Source organism: Mizuhopecten yessoensis, unplaced genomic scaffold (genome assembly GCF_002113885.1).
Source record: "Mizuhopecten yessoensis strain PY_sf001 unplaced genomic scaffold, ASM211388v2 scaffold716337, whole genome shotgun sequence".
Classification (NCBI taxonomy): domain Eukaryota; kingdom Metazoa; phylum Mollusca; class Bivalvia; order Pectinida; family Pectinidae; genus Mizuhopecten; species Mizuhopecten yessoensis.
Window position 1 is genome coordinate 822,532 of NW_018480066.1, and position 12,244 is coordinate 834,775.

The 12,244-nt window shown below is 38.2% G+C and overlaps 1 protein-coding gene across 1 annotated transcript in view; it reads left to right on the forward strand.

Annotated features, from left to right (window-relative positions):
* Window positions 1-764: 764 nt before the first annotated feature.
* Window positions 765-12,244, forward strand: part of LOC110443301 (bone morphogenetic protein 3-like) — a 28,098-nt gene continuing 16,618 nt past the window's right edge. Inside the window, exon 1 of the mRNA XM_021487446.1 lies at window positions 765-1,622. Within this exon, the coding sequence (XP_021343121.1) occupies window positions 1,325-1,622 (298 nt within the window). The 5' untranslated portion in view covers window positions 765-1,324. The remainder of the gene's footprint in view (window positions 1,623-12,244) is intronic.

Consider the following 12,244-nt stretch of genomic DNA (forward strand, 5'->3'; position numbering starts at 1 on the left):
TTTTAGATACACTGGTTCCGCACAAACCTATTAAACAGCCTGGACGCGGAGTTCTCCGATCACTCCGGCTGTAAAGCTAGTGTAAAATCTATATAGTGTCACTTATCAGTTGTAAAATTTTGTCAATAGCCTCTCGCGACACGGTATTAAAGGAAGTACGCGAGGGATTTTAGACATTGCCTACACTTCAAGAGGTTTAAAATAATACTTAGAGACCAGCATGGCGCAGAATGGGGCTAAGTGAATTAAAGCTGTCTTTTTAAGTAGTGTTTAAAAAGTTAAATCCGGAGTGACTTGGGTTAAAATAAGTATGAAATTAGTGAAATAAATATTTAGGACACAGTTCGACTTTCCTGACTGCTTACTAATTACAATATCTACCTGCCGTGTGTGCAGGGGGGCCTATCATACAAACATACTGATCTGTAGTAAAATGGCCAGCGAAACCGAACATGACGCCCCAAAAATACATTCACTACAGCCGGTTTGATAAGAACGACAAATGTTTATGTCAAAAGCAAGGGGAGAAAATTACAAGTAATAATTTGACCATTTGTACATTCTTAAAATCCCACTGCTGCCACCAAAATAATGACGAGTAGAGGCATAAATCACGCGGCGTGCCGCGCAGCTCCCTGACAGTTTGGGGGCGGGGCTTAGCTGGGAGTTATTGACGACTCCTGTCCACGCTGAACCACCCAATCGTACTCCACGTAGTCCACTGTTTACTACTCTCCTACATGTGGATGGCCCGCCTGCCACTATACAAGTGGAAATTAGCAGTTTTTGTGCATTCATTGGAAATTCTTATACCTGTCATACAGGTGCTCGCGTTCATGAGCCACTTCATATATATAGTATATACACATATCTTACCACTGCCGGATTTTACTGTATAATTATATCTGGATTTATACGTACGTACATGCTTGTGTTATAATGGATGATATGAATGAAATACAGTAATTTGCATTGCACTGCTGTGAAAAATACAGTAATTAGTATCTCAGTGAGCAATCAATTACACCGATATTGGGATTTATTTCAACAATAGTTTTTTTAATTTTTTTATTACAGAGTGTAACAAACATCGTTCTGAAAATGTGTAGCAAAAATGTCAACTTTCACTCTTATGCGTTTTCTTTACCATCGAGATGACGACTCGTTTTGAATGATTTTGAAATCAATTTTCAAGTCTGAAATACTATGGTGGAATCGGTTTCATTTTGCCTAAGAACCACGTGGAGTTGTTGTGTAAAACAAGGAATTAAATTGTACGCGTAAAACAAACAACCTATTTTTTAAGTGAACTTGTGTTGGATTTATGAGCTTTAAAGTCATGTTTCATACGGTAAATTTGACAGTGCTGTTAGGTGTACTAGTGTGCGTTGTACTATCGAGAGAGGTATCGGATGGACCGCAGAACGTCCTATTAAACGAAGCCGTCAAGACATTGCTTGGGTTCAAAGATGAGCATCCCAGGGACCAGATTTCCTCCCCTTATGGCGTAGGTCAGGAGGCTCCTAAATATATGTTGGACCTTTATGACAGATTTCGAAATTCTCAAATATCAAAAGGCCATCTCTCTGGGAACACAGTGAGGAGCATTCACGCCGAAATAGGTACGTATCAAACATAGTGTTAATTAATAAAACATAACAAGTTTGTTGATAAACCATATATATAAATTTATAAAACAGTGTAATGATTTCCAGTTATAACGTCACAAGATCACCACAGATACAATGCCACTACCATCCACAGAAATTACACCACACGAGCCTTTCTCCCAAACTGTAACAATATCAGAGGTTTTGTAACGAACAAACAGTTTTAAAAGTGAAACCACTTGCATGTCAAAATTTCACTTAACAAACTCCAGTATGTAGTAAGCATTGAGGATAAATACACGAGATTTCACGTCCCGATAAAATGAAATACGCGTTAAGGGCAATCTTCTAACATCGTAAAGTCAGTTTTAATTGACTTTCCACAGCTTTGATATCCCCAGTACCTAATCGATGATTTTACCTACAAGATGATCGATAACGCTGGGAGGGGGTCCCGCTCTACACACCAAAAGTAGTCGACAGGCAAAAGTCTGTTTCAAAAGTAAATTATTTAAACTACATAACAAAACTCGCAAGGAAATTATGACGCTAAAATTGATTCGAAATTATAAGCATAAAAAACGCATAGATGATTAGTATTTATTTAGTTGACAAGGCCTATATAAATAGAATCTGTTTCAGTAGGATTAGCGAACATGTATATGCATCCTACTAAATAAACCATCACAATAGTAACAGAAGAATACGAACAATGTTGTATAACTAGTAAAGATTGAAAACAAATTGGTTGTACTATAAAGGGCAATATAATTAACGGAATGAAAAACACGAGCAGTTCAATTTGACCTCACGTGTTGTTCATCTGTCATCGTTAGAGCCGACGTTACAGCGTCATGGTTGGTTACAACTTAAAACATCCATACCTTCATTCCAGGACAAGGAATGTTATATACAGCAAAAAATAAGCCCAATAAAAATTATATAAAGTAGGTAATTATATACAAAGGTGGCGCAGTATTAAAACGACTGTCAGGTGCTTTAGGACGAGCTATTAAAATGGTTGTTATAACTCATGCTCGGATACTACTCCCGACTTCAGGTTTATATAGAGATCATCGTGAATGTTTTACATTATTCAAAACATGTCCAGCTGGCTACAGAAATATCTGCTTTGTCCGTAGTGTATGCATGTGTGAACTTTAATACAAAAAAAATGTTTCTAAATACGAAGTATATCTTTTAACATAAGTTCTTTTAACGACACAGGGGTGAACACCGAAACAGGTTGGCATGTTATTCAAATCAACAGCTGTGTAAAAGTGAAATAAAACTGCCAGATTTTCTTTTAACGAGAGAAAGAGGAGATGATATAGTGGACGAGAACTGGTGTAAGGGCTCATCCAAGACACTGACTTGTTTACGTCCAGACTCGGACACCAGATCTAATGTCAGTCCCGCCAGACCTTACTGCATGACCACATGTGGTCAAAAGTCTGGCTACTGGTCTGTTTCGATACATGTCAGTAAGTTAAAATCAGACAGTGTTATCACAGTTGTCGTCTTAGTCCTGATGAACCCTCACAAACAACACACAGAAAATGTTAACTCATTCATAAAACTATACTGAACTGTTTTAATTACTATGAATGACGTAGCACGTTTTCGTAGTAGCGGGGCACGTTTTGAAATTAGCCGAAAAACCCCTGCCGATAACTCACTGTTTTGAGGTAGATTTCGTGCATAGATTCAGTATATTTGAAGTATTTCACCCGAACGTGCCCGTGTTAATTGTGTTCACTGAGATCACATAGCTGACGTTCATTATATAGTTGTCACTTGTCAACGGGACGAAGGTTGTTCACGAGTCATCCATTTAAAACTGTTCTCTATGCTACCCAAACCTCACGAGGCACCCACTTAAAACTGTTCTCTATGTTTCCCAAACCTCACGAGTCACCCACTTAAAACTGTTCTCTATGTTACCCAAACCTCACGAGTTACCCACATAAAACTGTTCTCTATGTTACCCAAACCTCACGAGTCATCCACTTAAAACTGTTCTCTATGTTACCCAAACCTCACGAGTAACTCACATAAAACTGTTCTCTATGTTACCCAAACCTCACGAGTCACCCACTTAAAACTTTTCTCTATGTTACCCAAACCTCACGAGTAACTCACATAAAACTGTTCTCTATGTTACCCAAACCTCACGAGTCACCCACATACAACTGTTCTCTATGCTACCCAAACCTCACGAGTCACCCACATAAAACTTTTCTCTATGCTACCCAAACCGTTACAGGCGACATGTTACAAATACATGTAGCCTGTCAGACGTGGAAATATAAAAACAAAAACTTATTGCCACAGCAATTTCATTCAAAGAATGTCCTATCTGATTTTAACTGATATCTTATGTATCGGCAACACTTAATCAGTAGTAAAAAGTTAATAGTAATATTCTGAAAGTTATTTTGAATTATCATTCCAAGGAATCTTGTAGCAGAGTTATTTACATTAAGATGTGAATGCTAAATCGTATACCAATTTCGTCCTTTATGTATTGCTGTATCATATCGTAGTACCACATTATATTGTATTGTTACATTTTATATTAAAATATACTGTCTTCGTTTTTGCTAAAGGTTAAATTCAATACTTTAAAAGTCCGATTCATGTCCATTATAAAAGGTTTACAGCTTAATATACAAAAACATACGGCTACATTTGTGTTTTTATAGATAAATATAGAAATTTATATTCACCAGTTACATATGGTAAAGCGTTGAAAGTATAAGTATTAAAACATGTCACGTGATTCGAGATGATGAGTATGATGATACTTGCCCTAACACATATGTATATCTCTGCTCAGGGATCACAGATAAGTTTAAAACATTTGTATTTATACAATTTTATTCAAAACCACTTGGTTTGTAAACGAAAAATACGTATGAACTTGGCACCCTGCTATAATGGTTGTGTTTACAAAAAAGGAGTATCGTCGGTGTCAACAGACAGCATGGCATTAACAATTGTTGAGCTGAGTATAATTATTCATATTAACCACTCTTCTGTCAATCCGGTCGTGTGATATTGAATAACTGTTATGTACCGAGGGTTATTAATACGAAAAATAATTATCTATATCACCAAGTGGACAAACCGTCCCACTGTACTGGTGTAAGCTAATCCCTAAATGCCCAAATTCATGTCAAGATTAATTTAATTCGCAAACAGACAAGACATCCGAATTTCAGTCTGTGGTAAGACTGATTTGTTTGTAGCTTTCAGATCCGTATTGACAGTGTTGACACCGTTTACAGTTGTCGAGGCTCCGTAGATATAAACATACAATAGCTATTATTTTAAAGGTTAAAATCATTTGTCTCTTTTCAAAGTTAAATGTGGAACAAATCTGTTTAAGAACGCTGGAGGTTTTGTCCGCGCTACCAGGCGACGTGCTGGAGACTTTAATAGATACGATCCGGCTAAATGTATAAATAGGTATGTATATAGGGTGGTATAACGAGAGGGAGGAGGTACCATGAATGGGCTGCCCGTGTGTCGAGTCGCGACAGTACTTACCTGCCGCCTATCTTATCTCAGCAATCGTAAAAACATTTAAACTGGAATTAACTAGACCCGATCATTTAGCTTACTGGGTTGTATACTAATACGACAAGCCGACGTCCGCACACACACTGGTTTGATGGACCAGCGTATTTTGATTTTGAATGTTTGTATCAATACGTTATGGTGTAATAACGACGAACAAACATGATCTATTTGCAATTTTCCGAATTACGAATTTAGGTCTCTATGCGAAGTCAATACACATCGGGCTTAAGTAAGCGTAATGTATACAGTTCGGGCACTTTTTCACTCGGGGGGAAAGAGGAAGGGATTTGTTCCAGCGTGCAAACTAGTCTTTTAAATCGAGCAAGTGCCATGGCATGATGCTATTTAATACCCCCATCCACTATCATAAAATTACCATATTAATGACACGGGGGATATGTGAAGAAAGTTGGTGGAGATGAGGGGGAGGGGGAGAGGGAGTGGGGGCATAATCCTAGGGAGGCGCCTTGTCGAAAGTGGCCTCTTACAACCATCCCGCTTTGCCGAACCGTTTGGCGCCAAATCTTTACAACCCATACATCTTAACATGGTGTTTACTCGTTTTATTAGGGACTATGGTCAGGAAAGCATCTTTGTATGTCAACAACGTGGCTACATAATCCTCCGGGCGAGGGCTGGGGAAGAGAGGTACCGAATGGCATGCCAATTAATAGTTTTTCTTTAGCACACAAAACTGATAAAAATGCGCGATAGAACATTCTCATGTGGATGCTAACCTGTTTTAGAAGGCACCATATGAAGTACCACGGAGTAAGGCGAAGCCATTTCGTCGTTCCCGGGGTCATTCAGTGCATTTTGTAATGGTTTGTTTAATTGTGAAAAGGCGTACATGTTAACACAGATATTCACAACAAGTGCTTCTTTTTAAAACCCGTCGATCTATAATTAAAGAATCAAACAGGTTTTATCGATCTGTTATACAGTGAGAGGTATATCTACAACGGGATGGAGGAGGAGGAGGAGAGATTGAAGGGAAACACACAAGCACACGCGATTTTTCTTTTATCCTCATACACTTTCGTATTCTAAAAACTATCGACTTTAATACGCCGTACGTGATTTGAGGGTAAGCACATTACCCACGACACTGTACGGTACCCAATGTACAATACAATGTTCAATATACCCACTGTAACAGATAGTGTGATATTGGCGCTCCTCCATACCCAACCTCACATAACATCGATGGCGACAAATTGGCATTGATTCTAGCAAACTGGCCTTTCAACACCATTATCCAGTTGAAAGCTGAAAAGGGAACTGGACAATGGTCAATTTCAGCCAACAAAAGACTGGGTTTGGGGGCCATATCCCCGACAAGCTGCCGGTATTTAGCACATTATTAACAACAGTCTTCAATGTACAATCGATAATTTAGTGATGGGTTGACCGTTCCCTCCAGGTATGATGTCACAGCTGCGACATGACGTATAAATTAATTCAATTAGTCTTTTCATCAGGTAAACCCTAAACGATGTGACGTTAGATACCCCTCGGCAAACACTATTTGTTCTTATACCTGACCTTCTGGATGCGTTTGGGACCCTTCGGGACGCATACTGTATAGACAGACGTCTAACATCCTATTAGGGAATCCCTTGGGGTTTGGGCTGGACACCGCCACCACAAGAAGCTGTCCCCTTTAGCGTAATTTCGGACAAGCTGACCTCTAAATACCTGTGTCTTTGGGATGTTTATTTAGGCTCATTATTTTATTGATATGATTAAGAAAAACTGGTATTCTGATGCAATTCAGCGTTTACGGATTTAATTCAGAAATTGTCATTAAAGTCGGTATTGCCTGGTTGGGAACACAAGTTGTGGAAAATTGTAAACAGAGATCGCCATTCCTGGTCAATTAAGGCTAATTTATTGTAATCCGTATCTACACGAAGATCTAGGAAACGAGAGAAACAGGCCGCCACCCATTGTGATTATTTACTTCTAATGTAAAAGATTCTTGGGCAGATGGAATTCAATTTACTGCTCGACAATTAAATTCGTTTTATTTATAGAATCTATACCGCAAAAAAGAAAGGACGTACATAGCATAGAAATTGACTGAAATGTATTCGAGAGAGCCATGCTCACTTGAATGTTGACTACAAAATCAGCACTCCATGCATATTGTACCGTTATAAGCTGATCTGGCAATTTTAACAATGAGGCAACTTTATTAATCAAAGTTCATTCGGGTTACACATTACATACATCAACCCTCGGTTTCTTTACAATGGCCTTCAATAAAATAAGACGTGACTGTTTGGCAATCAAACAATGGCTGTGTCACGTGGTACTGGTCGTATATAACCTTGTCAATACGCGTCTTTCGTTATCAGACGTATCTAGCCTATGTTGAACGAGCCGTACGACAGGAGTGCTCTACAGACATCGGTAATAAGAGATATCAGGTCGTACAACAAATCCTTGCAAAATTGTATGCTAGACTCGTTCACGATGATGGGTGTTCTCTGCAAAATGTGGTGGAAGAGACCCCTAAAATATCCACTGAAGTCAGCCCTAAAAGTATATTTATACGTTTGTACATTTGTTTCTATCTCACATGACTTTATTCACAAATTTACCGGAAGTATACACCATTGCTGTATATGTTACATACAACGGTTTTCACCAGAATCCCTCATTGTTAACAAAGATTTTCACCGGAAGCATACACCATTGCTTTAACCGTTGTATACAACGGGTTTCTACGGAAGTATACACCGTTGCTTTATCGGTTGTATAAAACGGTTTTCACCGGAAGTATACATCGTTGCTTTATCGGTTGTATAAAACGGTTTTCACCGGAAGTATACACCGTTGCTTTATCGGTTGTATAAAACTGTTTTCACCGGAAGTATACACCGTTGCTTAATCAGTTGTATAAAACGGTTTTCACCGGAAGTATACATCATTGCTCTGTATATATTATATTCAATGGTGTTCACCGGAAGCATAAACATGTCTTTCGAAGAAAGTTCAAGAACGCCCTCCGGAAATTACACATTTTACGATAATTGGTCTATGTTCTTTTATTATTCGACAAAATACTCAAGACTAAACAAATGTGAACAACTTGCCGAAAACATGAGAGACCCAGTGAAAAGATTAAAACTTTCTTCAATTTCAAACATAAATATTGCTTCTGAAGGACGATCCCCACTGTCTGCTGTCTCTGACATGCATGGTACACACATGTACTTTATGGAGTCGACTGTAGCCAGTTTGATACCAATACATGTCAGGTGCACGTGGCGTCACCTCTACATCATAGTGGTGCCCAGTAAAGTATGGCGGAACTCTGAGGGGTGACTCTACACATCTTCCAAACTATTCCCCATCAATGACAATCGTCAATGTTGAATATCCGCCATTATGTGTTGGCGACTCACAAATATACATGTTAAGTTCTGCGTTCAAGATATTGTAGCATGGTTATCTTGTCCATTATAGATATTCTTACTTTTTACAGAAAATCAATCAGAATGAGAAAAAATGGACAACGAACGAGCTTCTTTACAAATATAGTTTGAAAAAATTCAAGTTTGTGACAGGAAAATTAAAAGATGCAATGTTCTGACAATATTTATAATTAATCGAAGTAGACAAAACCTTTGTTACTCGGCCTCGGGGCAGACGACATGATTACAGCCCAGTCTGGACCATATATTAGGCATAGTTTGTCTGCCTTTGTAGCTTACCTCTTGAGGAGAATTATGCTAGTTTGGCTGGAGACAGCAAGTCTTCCCTAACCACAGTGGTAACGGCAGGCCGATTTTGATGTACAATACAACATGGCGGATCGTCAATTGAAAACTCAAAGCCCGGCAGTGTTGTCTAAACATTGTAGTCGGTACTCCCTCCCTATAAACTGCTCAACTTTTAGCGATCTCGGAGCAGCCCCCTTCTTACCCCTATGATCAGGAATATGTAATTACTAGAGATGGATAATTTCAATGCGTAATAACTTATTCAATTAAGACGAGCGCGCTATAAAGGGGGCAAATTCAAGTGCATTTTGTTCGTTCACAAACGTGTTTCTTGTATAAAAAGAAAAGTATAAAGCAACCTTAACGATAGGTACCTACCTGGTTCCCTACAGATAGATCTATCACCTGTAGAAACTAACCTTAACCTGTTTTCAGACAAAGATATTTATTCGTCTGATAATAGTGTTATGAGAATCTAGCTATAGACGAAAGCTAGTATCTTTGGCCGAACAGCAGTTGGCTTTATCTGTAATATTTATTATCACATGTATTTAATAATATCTGTCTAAATCGACAGTACTATTGACAATACACCACTCTCTAAATACCGCGGATAACCCCCACGTACAACTTTCGAGAGTTCATAAATCTTCTTTAAACAAAATTAAGCGTCGGTATTAAAGCAGATTCTGTTTCAGTATTCAAGCATATTCTGATTGTCAACTACTCCGTCGAACAGAATATAGGACATTGGAACGACCCGGGACCCTAGATTACGCCAAATTGGCATCACATTTTGAGACACAGCTGATGCCGTCTGATGGATGATTTCTCTTTATTTATTCACAGACCTTGTTTTTTTTTTTACCTTCTCGGGTCCTGCATTCCAAGCGTTGATCCGTTCTGTCGAGGAAGGGAGGAGAGGGTACGCCACACGATAAGATGGCGTTACTGCAATCCTTGGCAATAAGAGTATGGGGTAACGATCTTGCGTGACGTCTGTGGCGCCCCCTCGCGACAGTTTAACCTTCCACTATCTATCTTAATTTGTATCACTATTTTAGTCCATTGGGAATGCTTTCAGATTTTTGAAGTAGGTTTGGTTTGATGTTGTAAATTTCGCACCAATTTGGCCATTTATACTGTTTTGTTGATGGGCCGTAAAGAGCTTAAGTACTTGCAGGAGAAGATGAGCTTTGCATTATCTATCGTATATCGTAGAAATACACACCAAGTCGATTTCGTTATAGAGTACGACTCCAATTTGTTTTTTAAGGAAAAGATGAAATCCGTGTTGTATCTTGTATAATATTATGATCAATTATATTTTCTCCCTTTTTTAACAACCAAAAGATTGAAAAATAGTTAGAGAAGCGAACATTTTAGTTACATAAAGGCAAAATGAGGAGGCTTTTGAAACAGTTTAACAGGTGCGCACTGGTGATTATTCCTTTTATTAGCATTACCCGCATGTAGCTTCAATTAATCAATTTTTCTCCAACTGGAACATTTCCTCGAATACAACGATATTGCTTGCTTAATCATTTTTGAATGAGATGTGAGCGACCTAATTTCGGCAACTGTATTAGAGCAGGGATAGATGTTTGTACTGATCGACCTCGGTCACAAACCGTACCAGCCTTCGGGACACTAATGACTTAATATTTTTGATTCGTTAAGAAACAGAAGTAACATTATTTTGAGCTCTCCTAACATAACACGCAACCACAAAGTAAGAATTTTGAATAATTGGTCAAAGAAGTCAAATAACATGCACAGTGGGTCCATTTCAGCAAAGATTATTCCTCATTTGCGCTATAGATGTTTTGCAATATTACATGTAAATATAAATACAATATTTAATTCCATTACGAAAAGCGCATCATCTTAGTAACTTAGGAAGGGTTCCAGCAGCTGATTCTCTTGCTGTTACTGCCGGTCACATGACAAGTTACTATTTGAATATACCATTATAACCCAGTTACACGTACACTTTCAATTACTGCCAAATGTACATAACCAGTTATGATATAGATGGAAAACAATTTTGGTATGAGAATAAAATGAGAATAGAGACTAATGAAATAAGAAATATTTCAAATGCTAACATCATATATGCCTTCCTTTTTCAAACAAAGCCATGTTGTTAGACCGACTTTGGACACCGAGACATATCTCAACACAAAGGGCGAGTCGTTTATTACGAAGTTGATTACTGAAATTTACCATGTAAGTTGTTAGCATATGTTTATGTAACTATAGACACTGGTTATCAAATGGTTTATGTAACCGCGGATCGGCCCTGTCAGAGTACAACTAGCAGGTGCGAGCTCTGTATTTCCATTTAGGTCCTTGTCAACTTAAAGGCAAACCCGCTTAAACTATTTCTTTTCATTAAATCTGGAACATTTAACAAATGTATCACTTTATCATATCTTGAAGTCCTCTTCTATATTTTTTTTTACATGCCACTAAACAGATACTGTTTGTTTAATTATGAACTTAAAAATAAAACACGTTATACTAATTACCCGAATAGTTGTAAGACTGAGGATGTTTTGGTAAGTGAGGGCGTTATACCACGGCGAGGGGAGATAACCTAGTTTGGGCGTGGTGTACTGTCCAAGATTGTCCGTCTGCTCTTACTCCATAATTGTAATCTCAATCAAAGAGAATACCGATGATTTATGGAGGGCAGAACAATTTATCTCTAGGACGGCGTAGATCGTGAGTTCGAAGCCGATACTTGAGGGATCTAGGTACGCCAGCTATTTAAACGCTCGGAAAGGCTGAAACATTAATGTATTTAGAGATTGTGTAAATATGTATCAAAATTTGACTGAAATAGCATTCGATTTTTTCTGTTAGTCAAGTATAAAGTAGAAGAAAAAGTAAAAAAATCAAGGGTCTATAAGCTTTAATAGACCGATCAAAAATATTTCTAAGTGGATATAAGCTACCTTATCTGATGGGGTAGTTTCTTAAAGTCTCTAGCCCCTACATACATACATGCTGCATGCTTTGTCTTCACATAAACTACCAATATTCGTTCCCTCCGTACCAGAGGTGAAACTTTTTATGACAATTAAATGAAGAGCAATTTTCCAGTCCAGATGTTATCGTGCGGTCAGACTGAAGATCGTATGTTACAAGTAATCAGAGGCAAATGGCCGTACGTTTGTTTACTGGCGATTTAGCTAATCTCTGTCCGTGATTCCTATCTGTCGTATACATTCTGATGTAGCGACGGGGTAACTACACAACCCAATGAATGACAGACATTCTTGTCCAGATAATGACCCATAGATATCCCTTTTA